Source organism: Phasianus colchicus, chromosome 3, assembly GCF_987193195.1.
Source record: "Phasianus colchicus chromosome 3, bPhaCol1.hap1.1, whole genome shotgun sequence".
In the NCBI taxonomy this organism is placed as follows: domain Eukaryota; kingdom Metazoa; phylum Chordata; class Aves; order Galliformes; family Phasianidae; genus Phasianus; species Phasianus colchicus.
The window spans coordinates 93,468,522-93,487,809 of NC_143438.1; the positions used below are offsets into that span (position 1 = coordinate 93,468,522).

The 19,288-nt window shown below is 42.7% G+C and overlaps 2 protein-coding genes across 2 annotated transcripts; both read right to left on the reverse strand.

The window, feature by feature from the left end:
* Positions 1-4,821: 4,821 nt before the first annotated feature.
* Positions 4,822-9,955, reverse strand: LOC116227531 (lymphocyte antigen 6E-like). Its single transcript, XM_031590894.2, has 3 exons — positions 9,828-9,955; positions 6,230-6,349; positions 4,822-5,432 (listed from the first exon to the last, which is right to left on the reverse strand). Exons 1-3 carry the CDS (start codon positions 9,877-9,879, stop codon positions 5,224-5,226), a joined length of 381 nt encoding a protein of 126 aa, XP_031446754.1. The 5' UTR covers positions 9,880-9,955; the 3' UTR covers positions 4,822-5,223.
* Positions 9,956-13,659: 3,704 nt separating this feature from the next.
* Positions 13,660-17,628, reverse strand: LOC116227552 (lymphocyte antigen 6E-like). The gene is made up of 3 exons (XM_090138085.1): positions 17,461-17,628; positions 14,547-14,666; positions 13,660-14,042 (listed from the first exon to the last, which is right to left on the reverse strand). The coding sequence occupies exons 1-3, from the start codon at positions 17,597-17,599 to the stop codon at positions 13,834-13,836; spliced, it is 468 nt and encodes a 155-aa protein (XP_089994211.1). The 5' UTR covers positions 17,600-17,628; the 3' UTR covers positions 13,660-13,833.
* Positions 17,629-19,288: the final 1,660 nt, after the last annotated feature.

Consider the following 19,288-nt stretch of genomic DNA (forward strand, 5'->3'; position numbering starts at 1 on the left):
CCTCATGACATCCTGACACTTTGCAGGCTTTTCCAAAACTGCTCCAGCAATGGCATAATCAGGTGGTGAATTCCAGAGTTAATCAAGACCAATGTCAAAATACTCATCTCTTATCATGGTGTTGGAGATTTGTCAGGTTCACAAGGGACATGCTGGTGAAGATCAGATTAAACCTTTTGCTTTGCAGAAGGCAATCAAGTTTATTGTGTCTTATAAACAGGTTGTTGTTCATAATTAGTGGGTGTCTCTTTCTGCTGTTATTTTGCAATGAGGGTAAAAGGAAGGGAAGGACCATTTCCCCTTTGTTTTTCTCCTATTAATTATCCCATAGACTTTTGTTCTGTGTATTTCTTCACCTTTTCTCCATGTGTGAAAGATTGCTCTATTTATTGCCACAGACCCCTGTTTTGCCAGTGGATAGGGTCAGCACAAATGTCACAGACTCCACGTTAAAGAAGTGTTTACTTCTACTTAAATTTAAAGCAATGAGATAACAAGTAAAAGGATACAACCAGAATAATGCAGATCAAGGCAGTGCACCTAACCATTACTACATGACGATAGCGATACTCAGAGTTTCCACTCGTAGCCAAGGTCTCCAACTTTGCTACAAGAGGGTCCATCTTTTGTATTATTGAACAAACAAGATTACATGACAGGTGGAAACATCTGGTTTCATTTTTCCTTTGGATTGCACCTCAAGCCTGGCCAGGGCTCAAGGAGAAACAAAGGAAGGTTTTGTACTAGTTGGCCTTGACACTATGCTTCTAAACAAGGAAAGATTAATACGTTCTCATAGCACTTTATCTAAGCTACATCTTTTGCTAATGAGATGTTTTGTCCAAGATACACATTTCTCTAATTATCATACATATTTTGCTACTGATCAGATACTGATGATATGTAAAGCTGGGTTGTGAGATTCACTTAGAGGTCAACTTTGATTCGAGGCCTACTTGTTCAGGCCTTAGTACTTCAACCCTATCATGCAAATCTTGCCGTTTGTTTCTACATGAACTTTAATGAAATAGGATTTTGGCTCACTCCTTTCATCAGATCTAGCTTATTAGTCATCAAGTGCAGCTAAGAACTGCCAACAAGTGTGTGCTGAGTTTAAGAAGAGAAAATTGAGTAGGAAACTGCTGTATGTCAAACAGTTATTTGGGAGCTGTTCTCAAGACATTAAAGTCTTTGCTATTCCCTGAGCTTATTACAATGCTGGAGCATGCTCTCTTCCCAGCATCTAGAGAGAACTAATTTGCAGCCCAGTGACTAAGTCACAATGATTCCTTATTTCCCAAGAGGGCAGACTACAAAACTCAAAGCAGTCAGAGACAACAGTTAAGCACACAGAATGGGGAAACAAGCATCTCCTGCTGACCTTAGCCTGGAGGAAGGCCTGAAGCTGGCCAATCAGGGACACCAAGTGGGAAGAAAGATTGAGGAAGATCAAAGTAACTGTGGGGGCTGAGTCACCTCTGTAGAATGATCTCATCGATACCCATTTGGGAAATCTAAAATGGACCTCAGAATGGAGCTATGAGTTGTCTATATGTCAATAGAGCCAAAGCTAATTTTGAAAAAGGGTTTGTTTTGTCACCTGTCATGGCTTTCAGAAGCATTTTAGGCCCTTTGAAGACCTTACTCTGATCTTACACACCGACTTTGTCTCTCCCTTTGTCCCTGGTGTGCTTGTTGATCTGATCTGCACAAATAAGGGAAGAAAATTGACATTGTGAGGGAAAAATAGGGACAACACATTCAAGGAGAGAAGAAAGCATAGAAATTTCCGTATCAATGGCGATAAAGCCTTGAGTTGAGGGAAAACAAGGGCCAAGGTCAAATCACCTCCTACACATGCCTAATTTAGTCAGGGCAAGGCCTCCTTGTCTGATTCAGATCCTGGCGTTGTAACTGAGAGCACAGTAAACCAAACTTTTATGTAATCCATGTAGAGAGAGCCAATTCCACCAGGAGCAATCCCAGCTATTTGAGTGAGGCACCATTCTTCTTCCCAAGAACCCTCAAAGCATCTCAGATGTCTGCAAGGCAGATTGGTGCTCCCATGGGAAGAATGTGTAGTCACTGTAGCCAACAAATAAGAAACCCTGGGAGATCTGAAATTAGGCATGGAAGGTGTTACATCACGATTTCTCAGGCAGGCTAGCAGAGAGGAGTCTCCTGTTATACAAGAACTATTGCCAAGGAGGCTTTACTATGGAAGGACCTCCTGTGCCTTAGGGCAATTGCTGCTCCCATCTCCAGATAAGGACCATTTTATGTAACATGAGATGTGGGTCAGTCTTGATAAGTTGTGTTGCTGGGCAACACGGAATGTAAAACCTTTGGGGTCACAGAATCACACAGAATCACAGAATGGCCTGGGTTGGAAGGGACCTCAAGGATCATGAATCTCCAACTGTCACAGGCAGGGCCACCAACCTCTACATTTAATACTAGACCAGGCTGCCCAGGGCTCCATCCAATCTGGCCTTGAACACCTCCAGGGACAGGGTGTCCACAACCTCTCTGGGCAGCCTGTTCCAGCACCTTACCAATCTCACAGTAAAGAACAGGGAGAAACAAGGTGAGATGAAGACAGGATGGAGCCCACAGATGGAGCTGCTCCATTTGGGACAGGATTCTGGCTTTCCAGTGCTGTCTATAACTCCTCCATGCATCAGCCATAAGCAGAACATAGATCATAGAATTGTAGAATCATTAAGATTGAAAAGACCACTAAGATCATCTAGTCCAAGCATTAACCCATTAAAATGGGTTACCATGCATGAAGTCCTGCATGGTAAAAGCAGGCTCTATGAACGTCTTCAGATCTTTTGCCCACACATTTTTCTTTCAGGTCCCAGCCTTCCTCTGAACCCAAAACAGAGGCATCTTCCAAGCTCAGGTAGCACAGAACACTACCTTCTTTTAAACCTTGATGCCAAGAACAGGTTTATATTCCCAAGTTCACCTGGACAAGATGTGTCCTGCAATCAGTGCAGTCACTATTACTGCCCCAGCCTGATCTTGGCTTGTGCCAACTAACCTCGACCCTAAGAAATCCTAAGGTTGGGGATAGCAAAGACTGGAGACTACTTCAAACAGTCTGATTTTCATAACCATATGATCTGGTTTGGGGGCAGAGTATGGCCATTTGAGGGCAGAGCATGGTCACGGAACTTCTTGGCTTGTTCACGATGTTCAAATGTGTATCTTTAAATTTGGCAGGAGGGAAAGAAATGTGAAGGCAGTAGATTGGATAGAAGGCAAGAGCCAGCTCAGTTGAAGAATGGCAGTGCAGTAGAAAACATAGGGACAACAAAAACTTTTATAGCTAAAGATGAATTATCCTTGACCAACCTTGCATTTGCACCAAGGAGAAAAAAAGTGAGATGAATCTCTGGCAAGAAAATAAATACTGGAAGCAAAGTCCAGGCTGGCATTGGATGAAGAAGGAAATAGCTGGAGAGTATATAGTCAGATATGGAAGGAAGGAAGGGTGGACAAAAAGGGACAGGAGCAGGTTGAGTAAGCTGGGGCTGTAAGACCACATTTCCTTTGCAAAGATCCAGATATTTCTCAGTATTGCCATTCCTCTGCTCTCAGCAAGTCCCAATTGAGTGAGCAACATGTACAGCTGCTCTCCCTGTGTGGTGAGTCTATGGAGACAGAACCAGCTGGGTGAGCTGCACCCAGCTAATTACCCTGGGAGATCTTTGATGGAGTAATCCTAATGGAAAGCTTCTCCAGCTCAGGAGAAAGCATTTCAGCATTGAGTGACTCACTCTGAAAGAGTTTCAGTGAGCAAATCTCTCATTCACAGCTATTATCCACAAGGAAGGTCAGCAAAGGGGAATAAGTTCCTTCAATTTTAACACAGGTAGAAAACTTGACTAGAGATTTGTCCTCAGAGTTAAGTATTTGTTAAATACTCCAGCACACACAGGGTAAAAACCACCTGTTTTTTTCTGATGAGTTTCCTTTAAGCACCACTCTAGTTACTTTTCTTTCTTTTCAAGATAATCCGTAATGCTTATAAAGCAACTTCCACTGGAAGAAGTGATTTCTTAAATCATTTTAAGAAAAATATAATGCTCAAGATCCCTTCATTTTCAGTCCTACCTTGTCCCCTCTGTTTGCCTGCTGAAGAGCTCAGCAGCCATTTACTTTCCGCCAGCTGACCCAGAAGAGAAATTGAAAGCAAGTTAAATAGAATTGAGTTTACTCTGAAATAGACTTACAAAATGACACTTCTACCAATGCAAAAAAAAAAGAAAAGAAGAGAAGAGAAGAGAAGAGAAGAGAAGAGAAGAGAAGAGAGGAGAAGAGAGGAGAAGAGAGGAGAAGAGAGGAGAAGAGAGGAGAAGAGAGGAGAAGAGAGGAGAAGAGAGGAGAAGAGAGGAGAAGAGAGGAGAAGAGAGGAGAAGAGAGGAGAAGAGAGGAGAAGAGAGGAGAAGAGAGGAGAAGAGAGGAGAAGAGAGGAGAAGAGAGGAGAAGAGAAGAGAAGAGAAGAGAAGAGAAGAGAAGAGAAGAGAAGAGAAGAGAAGAGAAGAGAAGAGAAGAGAAGAGAAGAGAAGAGAAGAGAAGAGAAGAGAAGAGAAGAGAAGAGAAGAGAAGAAGAGAAGAGAAAGGAAAAGGAAGCAACACATTGAAGGAAAACCTTAGAAGAGGCTTCCCAAAGTGAATGCAAAGTGAATGCAATATATTTCAGTGTTATTTCCATTCAACTTGCAGACTAACGTTTCCACTTTTGTTGCTGGTAACGTGGATGCACCCAGCTGCTGCACCCTATGTGCCATACCACGCACTCACACAACAGACTAAAATAATACTTTATTGTCCCCGGATACTGTTTAACAAATCTAATATCAAACGGGAGAAAATGGTATAAAGGGAAAAATGGCACAGGAGAATGGTAGGGCCAAAATAAAGGGAAAAAATGCATGGAGTTACAAAGTTGTGTAGTAGGAGAGATGGTGCCTGTATGGTACTCTATGAGTGGTACAGAGCATACACGGTGTTCCAAACACCATTCTGAGGTAGGGTCATGCTCTTGTGCATGGCCATCAGAGCATGGAAAGAGTAAAAATATTTACTGATGGGATGTGACACACCAGGTTGAAAAGACAGGATGGCATTCACCCTGGCAGAAACTTCTGTACAAATGAGATACTGAACTCTTGCATGCAAGGCCACGTAGCTCCTTTCCCCCCATCCCATTTAGAACCCCAGGCGGAGGATGCAGGCAAGACTGGCCAAGACACCCACAGCTATCATGGTGTAACTGGTTTTCACGCTGCTGGCCCCACTGATGTTGCACAAGGAGGTCTGGCAGCAGTTAGTGGCAACACCTGCAATCCCTATATTCAGGTCAATTGTTGGGCAAAATGCAGCACATCTCTTGGTAATACTTTGCTGACGGTCATCTCCTGAAGAGAGAGAATAAGTGGAAAAGTCAGATTTTTTTATTTTGTATTTTTTAATAAATGATAAACTGTCTGCACAATATGCAGTGGGGAATGTACTGTTCTATACTGAATGCTGATGGTTTTTCTTTGGGCTTTGGCACACTGCATCATTACTTGTTTATAGGGGACCTATGGAGACCATCCCTTGACTTTAAGGCTCCTGTGCCATGTTCAGGCCCAGCAGAATGGAACTTGAAACATGAATTAAGAGATCTAATGCATTTGTTTAGTGCAAGATTGCCACATCTCTGGAGATGTTCAAAGCCAGGTTGGATAGGGCCCAGGTCTAGTGCCTGATTTAGCAGTTGGCAAACGTGTCTATGGCAGGATGTTGGAACTAGATGATCTTTGAGGTCCCTTCCAACCCAAGCCATTCTATGATTCTCTGTGGTTCCACGATTCTATGAAGATGTCATCATCATCTTGCCTTGGCCTTGTCTTTTCCACAGCACCTGGTCTTTTCTAGTTCCAACACTCTGTCAATATATTTATAGATTAGACAAGGTTGTTGCGCAGAGAAATCTCTTTTCCATTGTTTCCCTCTCCTGGGTGTGTTTTACAAGCATTGTTACGATATATTGTGACAGAGATGAATTAGCTGAGTTCACACCCAAAAGGAATATTTGATTTCTTTGTGGCATGATCCTTCTAATTCTTCTGTCACATCTCTTGATGTGACTACAGATCTCTTGACCTGCAGTCAGCCTAATCTTGAACCTCTTTTGCCAAGAGAGCCCTAGAAAAAGCTTTACACTCACCGAATCCCTTAGTAGAATATGTTGTTAGACAGTACTTCTCATGGTCAGCACACGTGGTTGTACTGAGACAGTGTATGTTGGAAGTTGCATCTTTGCATGAGAAACATGTCAAGGAGAAAGCTGCAAAAGAAGCACACAACATCCATCACTCATCTTTAGAAATATTCGTAGGAACACAAAACTGGTGGTGCTAGTCCAGACTGAAGATCTGTCAACAACCACAGGACCAAAATTGCTCTTTGGGACCAAAATTGTTTTAAGTTCAAATTCTTGTGGTTTGCTTATTTAGTTATCTTCTAGGGACATCCCTTCTGGATACTTGAGTCTCACTTGAATCTATTTAAACTTCTTGCATCACAAATGTTTGTTGGAAAGAGTTCCCTAGTTTACTACTACTAGAAGCATGTGGCTTTTGTGGTCTCTTTCTAACCCAGTTTCTAACACCTCCCCTTATCTCTATTTGCTGGCCAATAGTTGTTTTATGAAAAAAAAAAAAAACAGCTGATTCCTGTCCACTCTGTTTCATATCCCATTCAAGTTATCTGAAAAGTCCTGGCCTATACATCCTTTCTCAGAACAGACAGGTGAACCAACATTGAATTCTTTTAAAAATCTTGAATACTAAAAGGAAGAGAGATTTGAAAGTAAGTCCCCTGGTCATACTGAGTATAATTTTTTCCTGCACGTTCCCACAACATATCTCAAATAAGAGACAAGCCATGTAGCTCTCCATCTCAGTGTTTGGTGGGAAGAGGGATGCTTGCATCTGATAAATTCATTCTTGGAACTTTCCTGCACTGGGAAGCAATCCTGGCTCTGTGGATGACATGGCTCAGCAAACCAGCTCCTCAGCTGCAGCACATTCCTTTTTATAGCCATCCAAGGGTAAAGACTCACTAATACTACAAATTTGGTACATCTGTAACACTGTGCATCTGCAAAGTGCTGTGCTAATAGGAATGAATGAAAACAGCTTGTGCTCAAGTAAGCTAAAGCAGTCATTCATGGCAAAGAGATCCTTAGGGAAGGTTTCTTTGCATGATAACAGGAATTTCCTGCTCATCTGTTTATCTGGAGCAAACACTCCTGCAGTAATGCCACCCAAAGGGGATTAGTCTCATTCTTCTCATTCTCAGGCTATCCCTGTCTGTGACCAGTTAATATCCATCTTATTCTTGTGCCAGCAATCTCCCTTAGCTTTGTTTCCCTGCTCTTCTTTTCCTCCATCCTTCTTCTCTCTTGCCCAAGCTCCTTTGCCCTTCTTGGTACCTTTGCCTGCAATGTCCTCACTGCATTTCTGCCCTTGTTTGACCCAAACAGGGGTCAAATAAGTTTGTCTGACCCAAACAGAATCTCCACTCCCTACCATTAACCCAAGTGACCAGAGCATGCACTGTATCTCATAGGAAACCACAAAAATGAATTTTAGGGAAGAAGTGTCCATCTGTCTCTGTCTCTGTGGAAGCTGCTTCCTCACCACACTGCAGCCAACAACCCATTTTCCCTTCCCATAGCCACTCAGCACTGACCTTCACTTTTCTCTTGTGGCCTCTAGTCCTCCCATATTCTACCCTCCTTCTTTTATCTCTCGATGATGAGCACCTAGCAGAGGACACAAAGGTCTGTCTCCTTTCCCAAGCTCAACATTTGTGTTGCCTTGCTCACTTCTCTTGTGCAACCTGCAACCAGGCACATCTCTGCTCCACCCCACAGGGAACCACCCTTTTCACCTTGATAGCCATACACTAGAGCAAAGTCCTCAGTCTGGGTTTTCTAGACATGTTATACATTTTGTGCTTTAATCACAATTAAGAAAAACTTTCTGGATCTATGCAGGAAACTGTGGAGCTTGTTGGATGCCCAAGTCCTGTTTAATCCCAAATTGCCAATGCTAGTAATTTTAGAGCCCTTTTGCCATGGGAAGGAGAAAGCAAGCAATTTTGCCAACTGCCCTTTTGTAAGGTTTCCTTCCCACTAGGCATTTACTGATTTTTGGGTGGCCCTGTGTGGAATGAGGAGTTGGGCTTGATGATCCCTATGGGTCCCTTCCAACTCAGGATATTCTATGATTCTATGGTTCTACTAAAGATGACTCTGGAGACATGTGGCTGCCTTGAAGGTATCCTTCCTGCATCTAGCAAGAACGATCTCTACTCTAAATGAAATGGAGTATTTTACAATGAAGATTTTCATGTGAATAATTTGAGCCACACGGATAAACAGTTAATGTTTGTAAGGCATTAGAAAGTACAGGTTCTGGCAGATGCAGAATTTGCATCATTAAAATCATTCAGGTTCAGGATTAATTGTAACAGCTACCAGCCTTCTGGCTAGATTGCACAGCAAAGTGGTGTTGCCTGTGTTTTAATTTTCGTCGACTCCTTTAGTGAGTTTGCTGTCTCATTATGTGATCTTTTTAAAAAATGTGATTATAGTTGATAAGCTGCAGGAAGGGATTGGCTTTATTGCCCTTGAGTTTCTCAACCCCATTGAGTATATGCCAAGTTTAAAGCCTGTGAAGTCCCATAGTATAAACATTTACAGCTTCAAATTAACTATGAGTCTTAGTGCTTTGCTAGGTGGGGACTAAAATTGATGGCAATTTGCAGGTATTCTCTAGCTCTACAACTGAGCCAGAGAAAGATTAGATTTATTCTGGGTTTAGAATAGGGCAAAAGCCATCTGAGCTGAGGAAATCAGATATTTCCCCTGAAGTAGTCAGAGGGATATTCAGATTAAAAAGAAAAAGTTATCAGAATGAGGACGGGACCCTGTGGCTCCATCCCAAACCTGGTATCAGCCTTGACAAAGAAGCTGCAGGAGAGATGGGAGACAGAGCTGCATCTTCTTGCAGCACAAACATCTCTATCAAGTTAGGTGATCGAGGTTTGCAATTGCAACCAATAAATAAGCAAGAAAAAAAAAAAAGTCAGGCTATATTTTCTTATAGGTCAAATTTGCAGCCTTGTTGGAGATATTTAAGATCAGGCTCGAGAGGGCTCTGAGCATTCTGATAGAGCTGTAGGTGTTCCTGTTCATTGCAGGGGAATTGGACTAGATGACTTTTAAGAGTCCCTTTCAACTCAAACGATTCTATGATTCAATGATTCCATATTGCCAATGATTCTATATTACCACTTCCAGTTCTGTATAATCCTCAATTAAGTCCCCTTCTCATGGAACTCCACTAAGACTCACGGCTCTCAGATCCCTACATAGAGCCACTCCAAATGCTGGATTAGGTTGGAAGGTGTCAGGTGAGAGAGTATCTCAACCCCCACTTCAGCTCCTGAGCATCATTTCAGCCTGGACCAGGCTCTAAGCTGTATATCTCCCTGTTCATTGCAGGGGAGTTGGACTAGATGACCTTTAAAGATCCCTTCCAACTCAAATGGTTCTATGGTTCTGTGACTTCTCCTGGTAGGAAAGCAGCAGCCCACAGAAAGGATTGGCTGTTTTTATCCTGAAGAATGGAATAGAGCATAACGAGCTTCAGCATTACCATTTGTGCTGCAAAATCCTTTCCTCAACCTGCAATGTCAAAGACTTGCCCCAGCTCTGGCCTTTTGCTCGCACAAAACAACCCTTGGCGACTCACCGCTCTCCGTGCACAGGGCAATGACAAGCACGACAAGAAGAGAAGCCTTCATCCTTTATAGTTCTCGCAGCCTCCAAAATAAGCAGAGCGCACGCGGGGCAGTTTTTATACCTCTGCAGTGTTTGCTTTGGTGCTAGGATAATAACTATGGTGTTGCAGCGTGTCAGATGATGAGTGATTGAGAGTAACGTGTCAGCGCTTGTATGGGGAAATATGCTTTGTTGGAAATCTAAACAAGCATATATCTCCCCCCCCCCCAGTACTTTTCTGAGTTATTTCACAATGTGGCTTACTCATCTGGTACTAAGTATGCAACAGTTTCTAATTCTGGATAAGTGGAGGAAAAGCAACGCAGGAAAACAAAACAGAGTCCACGTGAGAAGAGAGCGCTCGCCTTTCCAGGCTCTCAGCAAAGGCTGCATCCTCCAGGATCCCAACTTCACACACTGTTTTAGTGCATATGGAAATGGGTCGAATTTGAAATTGAAATTGGGATTGAAACGTCTTCAAAATGTCTCCCAGGATTCTCAGTATAGCTAGATCACAAGAGCAATCTCCTTCCACTGCATTTCATAGGGGATCAGATATAATTTTCTTTGAGTCTTTTCAACGCTGCAGTTCAAAATCCTAAATGTTCCTGTTCAAAAAAGTGGATATTTTATATGAGGGAAGATATTCTCTTATTGGAAAATAAATTCCACCAGGCAATGAAAATGACCACCTAAATTAGAAAATAAAAATAACATCCACCCCCATCACATTGAACAAGCTGTGAATTTTCTCACGAATGGCAAAAAAAGAAATGTCAGGGAGAAAAAAAACAACAACAGACAAAACATTGAAAGCATGGAGAGTGAGGGCTGTCTGATCAATGTTCTCAACTCATTAAGTCTTCAGAAAAAAAGAATGATAGCCAGCCAGTATTATTCTAAACGCCTGACAGAAATACTCCTTTGGGTTTCTATACAGTGCTCTTTATTTCTCCATTTTTACCATGTTTCAACCTCTCTCCCTGTACAAAATCAGATCATTCTTCATTTTCTTCTCATCTCTGTTGCCTTTTCCTCCCACTGTTGTCTTTCTGCCATCTAACCATTGGGATGGAGGCACAGTCCCAAAAACGATCCAGCTGGGTCCCTTGCACGTGACACTCAGAGCAACCTGTGTGCCCCAGGCTTCTGTCAGGGACTCCACCCCTTGCTGCTCTCCATCTGTTGTATTTTCTTTTCTTCTTGGTCTCAACATTGCTTAGATTTCCACCTCCCACTAGACAGTTGAGCTTCCAATAGGACTCTCCTCCAATCATTATCTCATTGGAAAGGCATGCCCAGTTCTTCAGGTGTTGTAAGTCTTTCCAGTGTCTTGTAAATTGAACATAGAAATGTGGAGACTTAAGTGACTAAGGTGAGGAAACTTCTGCTTTCTCAATCGGTAGGGCATGAAACTCAGCTGGAACAGAGGCAGCAATTAACCAAGAAAGCTCAAAGGAGGGGTGTTGTTTGGCCATGGAAAGCCAATGCCTTCGTAATGTAGCAGGCAGGAGGAAAATAGAAGCTTGCACCCTCCATACCAGGGACTGCAGCCCTCGTTTCCTTGAAATAGTTTATTATCTCCAATCCAGGAGAGATTTCATATGTCCTTATTGGCAAATCAACCTTTATTGCAGACTGTTCGAGGTAACAGCAAGGGTGCACCAGCCACCAGGCAGTGTCATTCTGCAGCCTGTACATTGCACTGCAGAGGCAGCCCACATTCAGGTTTATTTCAGCCAGCAGCATCCATTAACAGGTACAGAAATAGCAGATCTGCCAGGCACTTTTTTTTTTTCTCCCCTCCCTTGTAGTTTCATCTAAGCAAAAACCAAAATATGTCTTGTCTCCTGCAAGCTGCTGAGATCTGGAGATGGAGAGAATGTATTTTTTAAAGGAGTTATTGCAAGGTTTTTGTATGCTCCTGCAACTGGCCCCATGTGTGTCTCTGATGTTAAAGCTATCTTCAACTCTTATCAATACCAGGTGAAATAGATTGAAAAGAATCCAAGCGGATAGAAAGAGGTCAGCAGATGGACCCAGGCAAAAGAGAATATTACAGCTTACAGGTGTTTAGATGTTATGAAATTCCAGAACATTTTGGAAAGAGAAGCAAGGGATTTAAATGAGAGTGAGGGGGATGTGTGTTTTGCTTGTCTTGTTTTGCTCATCTTGTTCTAAATCTAGTTGAAGTCGTCACGGGAGAAGGATGAATAATTTCTTTATTTTGGTGAAAACATGTATTTTTTCATGAAACGAAAGCTGAATTTTAAAGTTAATCATGGTGCCTAATTCAAATGTTGTTTATAGATTTTCCAGTTGGCCCAAAGCCTTAAGAATAATTTCAGAAATTAATGCGGTTAGTATACAGGAAAAGTGATGGTGAAAGTGATTAAAGAGAAGTGCAAAAGCCAAGTTTCTGTTTCTCTTTCCAAAAACAAAAAACAAAACAACAAAAAAAAACACACAACACTTCAGCTGGCCCATCTCATATTTCAAGGAATGCCAGGACACCCTCGTTGCCCAGAAAATAAATCTTTACAGAGTGACTAAGCCTTTTACAGCCTTCAGCCAGCACTGTGGTTTCTCACTGTGGTGTAGAAGTTCATGCCCTTTTCAGTTTGCCTCGAGCACTGATGGAGCAGAACTCCCCAACCCAACTGGGCTGCAAGCAGGAGTTTTTTCCAGGTGTTACTTTTACTTAAGCTCTCCTAAAATGTAGTTCCTGTGTGGTGTTATGCCAGGAATTATGCATCTTCTTGCTCCAGGAGTGCAGGTCCTTTGACCATCTCCGTTATCTTAGAGCTCTGCTCTCCAAGAGCTCTTCTGGGATCTCCATCTCTCCCATTTCCAAGCCTCAAAATACAGCATCAAAAGGAATCACCCCATCTGATCAGGCATCACCACCTCTCCAAGCTCTTTCTGCCTGATTCCCATCCCTGTAGGCATGAGTAATCATTTAGAATCATAGAATCATGGAGGTTGGAAAAGACCTCTAGGATCATCAAGTCCAATTTTCAATCCGTTCCCATCATGTCCACTAAATCATGTCCCTCAGTGCCACATCTCCATGTTTCTGGAAAACCCCCAGGGATGATGACTCCAGTATTTCCCTGGGCAGCTTGTGCCAATATCTCACCATGCTTTCAGAGGAGAAATTTGAATTACCCAACCAGCATCTTCTCCAAGCTGGCACAGAGGCCACCTCTCAATGAGGAGAACTCTAACAGCACCGTCCTTATCTTGAACATCCCCAGCATCTTGAGAAAGTACTTTCACCCATTTTAAGAGGTGAAATCATCCACATTGCAGCGATCACATGAAGACTTGTTAGCACTGCCAAGAGTGCAACTTGCCAAGCCCCCACTCCCATGTGCTTGTAGTCACAAAGCAGTTCTCTCTGCCGCTACAAGTGCCAGCTTGCAGTGGGAACAACACAAATGGCTTTGACCTTTCCACATTGACACCTTCATTCATCAGCTCTGAGTGATCAGGCAGAACATGTGGCTTTATGGAGTGTCTTTCTTGAGCTGCTGGATGCAATTGAGTCAATGGAGAAAGGCAGCCAAGAGAGTACTCCCAGACACTAAAAAAAAATAAAAGGAATTTGATGTGATGTAGAGATTCAAGCTGCAGCCCTTTCTGGCAGAGCTGTTTTCTCAGGCTGAGCTTAGTGTGGATATATCAAACACGCTCTAGAATAACGTAAATCTTTATTTTGTCTGACAATTGTCACATATGTGCAATCAAAATAGCTTTCTCAGGGAAAATTAGTACAAAACAATCAGGGGGGAAAAAAAAATAGGAGCTATACTGCCATGCCATTTTATGGGTCAGATCTGAAAAAGAAGTGTTGGAAAAAAAAGCAGAATAGCATAGACCTTGATGGAGACACTTGACAAAAGATGTTTAATCTGTTTGACAAGAGCATGTGTAGGCCCTTGGGTTGTCAAATCTTCTCCCACCCTCAACCCTCATCACAATCCTGCCCTAATGACACAGATCAAACTGGCTACCGTTCCCAGGAACATCACAGCATAGCTCAATTTCACACTGTTGGCACCGCTGAAATTGCACAGGGAGGTCTTGCAGCACTTGGTGGAAATGGCCACCACGCCAAAGTCTGTGTTGGTCTCAGGACAGTCTGCAGAACATTTCTTGGTTATGCGATATCCCATGTCTTTGCCTGGATGAAAAACAGACAAGAAAGGAGAGTTGTGAAGTAAGATTCCCCTGCAAGTCCTGACCAGAGGAAAATGGGAGGAGTATAATGCTCTGCATTTAACTTGCAATGCAGGAATAACAGAGATCAGCAGATTTGATGAGTACTGGGTGAGAGTTCACACAACCTGGCTCAAGTGCACAACACTAGAAAGTCCTTGATAGAAATCCATGCCGTGCTTCATGCAGGACAGCAAAAAATCACTGCCAACGCATATTTAATTTTCTAAATCTACATTCCTTACAACTAACTCCTTTCCGTCCTATGTCACAAAGCATGGGTATGAGCTTCTAGATCAAGCAACGAGGTCTGCTCATGAAAATATCTGTTCTACATTATATGATGTGAACCTCAAGCTCCTGTGATCAACTCTTTCCAACAACAGCAACTACAGCCCTGAAGAAATTATTGCCCATCACTGCCCTTGGAGACAAAAAACATAATTCTTGAGGTGTTACTAGTACTCACCAAACCCAGCAGCACTGTATGTGGTCGTACAGTATTTCTCATGGTCTTCACACTTGTAGGTTTTAAGACAGTTCCAGTTGGAGTGCTCATTTTCGCATGTGTAGCAAAACAAGGAGGAAACTGGAAAGAGCACACATGACACACATCAGTGGCTTTAACAACGTCCTCCTGGGAAGAAAGTGTCAAAAGCCACGTCCCTTCTTGGAAAATAAAAAGTACATGTTACAAATGAGTCTTCACGGCAAGTGAAATAAGAGGCTGGTTTTGATTAATGAAGCTGAAAAGGCAAGCAAACAGAAGAAAACAAGTTTTCTCTCTTTACTTTAGATTTTCAGTGATTAAATCTGAAAACACATTTTTCAGCCTCAGCAGCGCTCTCCTGTGACTTTTCCTCCAGACTATGCTCCATCTCTCCCGTGTTTTATGCTGGCCTGGTTAGCAGCCAATCTGCAGAAGCAGAACTTGGTACAGTTTAGCATAGCACAGTTTGGGTAAGGAGAGGATAAATTGGCGCCATTCTCAGCTGAGAGCTTAGGGTTTTTTTTAGTATTTTCAGAGTGCATCTGCAAAACATTGTGCAGGCACGAATTAATTACAGCCTATGATACCTCTGTGAACTAAATTACTAAGCAGAGTCACGTTAAAGGGAGTTCCCTGGGAGAGGTTGCTCTGAACAATGGAGCAATTATTCCCACCATTGCCTCGAACAGCACGTCCTCCGTGACATTATAAGCAGGTCTCACCAAGGGCTATTACAAAGGAGGTGGAGGATATCTATTTCTGAGCAAAACTATTGTAAATTGATTCAAATTTCCAAGCTTGACACCTGGCCAAGCAAGAAACACAGGCGCATGCCATTGCATTCCCTGGAGGTTGGTTCACAATTGCTGGGAGTGGAAAAATGGTTCCCATCCTGTTCAGAGTCCCATGTCATGTCCCATGACAGTTTCCTTACATTTCTGGTCAGAGGTGAAGGAGGCAGTCAAACAGATATCAAAGACAGCCTGTTCCACTGCCACCAATAGTTAGAATTATAGAATCATAGCAAAGTTGGAAAAGGCCACTAGGATCATCAAGTCCAACCATCAACCCATCCCCACCATGTCCACTAAACCATGACACTCAGTCCCACATCTCCCCTTTTCTTGAACACCTTCAGGAATGGTGACCACAAGAACCTGCACAGCAAAACCCCAAGGAGTGAGGGTTCCTGATCAAAGGTGATAAACTGTCAACCCAGAGAGGGTTTTCATTTAGATCAAAATTTCCTTACTTCAGTTCTTTTTGGCTTTCTCAAGTTCTTATTTCTGCACAGAGCAGCTCCTTTCAATTGATTCTGAACCTGTTTTTTTAATCTCCTTCCACTATTCTCTGAAGCCCAGCTGCTCAGTCGATTCAAACACATCCCTAAATTTGAACCTGCCCGTAACATTTGGTTAGACAACTCCAGAAGCAGCTATAAAAGAGAATAAAAAGCCATTTTATGCCCAAACTCCCCCAGGTCAGAGAAGAAAAAGCTACTTTCTTTGCTGTACAGAGTTCAGGTGCCTTGCATACAAATCTGGAGCTTGGAACCTCACCAAACAACTGATCACCTTGTTCTGAAACCTATCCAGATGCTCCTTCAACTTCCTTTTAAATCAACACAACAACACTCAGTGCTTCTCTATCACTTGGATGACGCCTCCCACCTTTCTCTCTGGAGGTCCCCTGACTCAGGCTGTGGATTGATATCCTTTGCATACCATGCAACAGCAATTCCAGACTTGCTGTCTGACCAGTATGTTACCAGATTTTTCAGTTTCATGTAGTCTTCCTTGATCTGTTCTTCCGATAAATCACACATAGCTATTTGAAAACAGTTCCTTCAGAGCTGAGATTCCAGTACATGTGCAAAAGCAACTGAAATGCACTCATGCTCTCTTTCACTAATGCAAGACAGGAAACCACTTAAAACACTGTAGTTGTTGTGAAGCCTTGCCTATGTTTGGCCTCCACCCTCCATTAGCTCTAGTTTTGCAAATGCAGCCAGAAATAGCCTTAGCAGTGTAAAAAGGCTTGCAGTACTCCTTGGGATTACAAACATGCAGGGAGAGCAACTGTTGTTGGTGGTGGTTTTTTTTTTTTTATTTGGTTATCTCAAGACAGTCATCAAGTCATATCTGAATCTCCTTTTGAAAGAGGCCAAGCACAACATATTGTGGATCCCATTACAAACATGCTCACTGTGAGGCATTTAAGAAAGCTCATCAAAGCTGCGAACAAAGAGCTCTTGGATTTTCAAATATCTGCCAGCAACCCACTTTCTTAATTGCAGTGCCATTGTGGGAAATAAAGTGAAACACTGGCAGAAGATTAAGCCTCAACATTAGCCCAGTTATCTTTATCAGCAACTCCAGCAGTTTCATTCAGGAACAAAAAGAAAACTGAAGGCAAAACCATGAGCCCAGCTTAATTCATAGAATCATAGAATGTTTCGAGTTGGAAGGGGCCCACAAGGATCATTGAGTCCAACTTCTGGCTCCGCATAGAACCACCTAAAAAGCAAACCCTATGTCTGAGAGCGTTGTCCAAAAACTCTGACAGGCTTGATGGTCCTCAACTCTTAGCATTTTTCAGTTCACGTATGTATCTTCAGATGCTCAGAGCACAGTACTCAAGAGTGAGGGAAACAGAAGTGGTGAGCTCATCTTCTGTGGGATATGAGCACCTCGGAAGAGCTCAAGCAGAGTCTAAGACTCAACCTCACTAAATATTGTTTGAAGTAAGGAATACCAAAGAAAAAGTGCACTACCAAGACTTCAGAAATTGCAGCAAAAGCAGTCAAATCCTCTTGTTCTTGTATTATCTCTAATTTCTCTTCTGGCATTTCCATCCTCTCCACCTGGCTGCCCCAGCCTCTGTACCACCTTACCTTGCTCGGCACACAGGACTGCCACCAGCAGGGCAACAAGCAAAGCCTTCATGATAGTTGTACCCTCAGAGCCCGCACAGTGTGGGATGATGCACCATCGAAAGGTTTTATACTGGGACTGTGTTTGCTTTGACTTCATCTGATTGCATCAATTTGAAGTTTTGGGGAGTGACAGCCCATAATGTGGAATCAGCGCTGGGTGTGTTTGTGCGTAGGAAATAACCCATCACGCGCAGCAATTTCTTCTACCTCTCACTCAGATCCAATCTGTTATTCCAACGTCTGCAGGGCTAATTGGAGAAACAATTTATGATTCAGACATGGGAGTCCCTTCTTACTCTGTAGAGTTGAGCCACAAAACTTAGAGCAAAGCCTGAGGCAGCCATGCCAGTCTGGTGTGGCTCATTGCTTTCAGGATAGGAATCACCTGGCATCCTCCATCCATGATAGGACAGTTTCATATATGTCATAATGAAAGTGAGAGAATAGGTAAATAATGGGATTTTCACTGTCTTGCCCATAGTCCTTCAGAATTAACATACTTGTACCGAGAAAAGTACTTTAAGCAGAAAAACACTGTACTGTAGCATTCCCACAATACAACTATTTGTACTTGGAGATTGTGGCTAAGGTTCTCAAGGGCCCAAGCAGAAATGGGATCCAGTGCCTTTTTTTGCTCTGCTTCTCTGCCCTCCAGAAACATCTGGGGTTTCCAAGCGACAATGCTTGTTGTTATGTGTGGATTCTATCAGGTTTTTCCAGTCCTTGGTGACCTCCTCAATCCATCCAGGCTCCCTCCTCCTGCTCTCACAACCACACTGTCACCTCTTGCCACATAGCTCAGGATGCAGCAGAGGCAAAAGAGAATGGGAACAGCTGTGGGAGTTAAATTGGGAATGATCAGAAATGAAAATAAGAAAGAAATGAAATACGTGCTGGTCAAGAGGAGATCTCATCAGACCAGGAGCTTTCAGAGAGAGAAAAGACCAAGGGGAGTTCAGAAGCAAGACAGATTTGCTTTTGTGGTTTAGGAACATGGTTTATTGGGAAATATTGGTAGGTAGACAGTGGACAGTGGAATAGATGGCCTTAGGGATCTTTTCCAACCTTAATGATTCTATGATTCTAATATTTAGAAGTTATGGAGTGTGTGGAAACAGAATGAAAAGCATCCGATTGTTTTCTCTTTTCCCTACATTGCTCCCCAACATGTTGGTTCATAGTCTGTATATTCAGGATCCTATGTAGATGGCTTCTTGTTTCCAGTCCTTCTTTTGTACAGTTCCTCATTCCTTCAAACCCCAGTGCTTTCTCTCTCTGCTTTGCTGTAGCAGGATGGAAGCATCCTATTTTCAGAGTCCTCCATTCTTCTTTCTAGATTTGCCCTGACCTTGAACATGAATCTTTAATCATCTCTTCTTTTAGCAAGGTTGTGTGAGTCCCACATGACAGCTAATGCAGCAGTGATACTTAGGAAATAATCTGCAAAAAAGCCATACACTCTGCACCAGACTTTGTACAAATACATGCATGAATGCTATCAGGAAGGAAATATGATCTGCTGGAGGAGAGTGGGGGGAGGAAGGATAAATATTAGTCCAGATGTGTCCAGCCTCCAGCTGGCCAGCAGTGAAATAGAAAGTAAAAATTTTCCTCTCCGTCCATACTGAAAATCCAGAAAAGAAATCGAAAGAAAGAAAATAAATTGAATTATTGCTCTTAACCCAGGCCATCTTGGAGTCAACCAAGCAGAGAAATGCTTGTCCTCAGCAGGAAGAAAGGAGCAATGCATGAACACAGACCACAACAAGAAAGGAGAAAGGCTTTG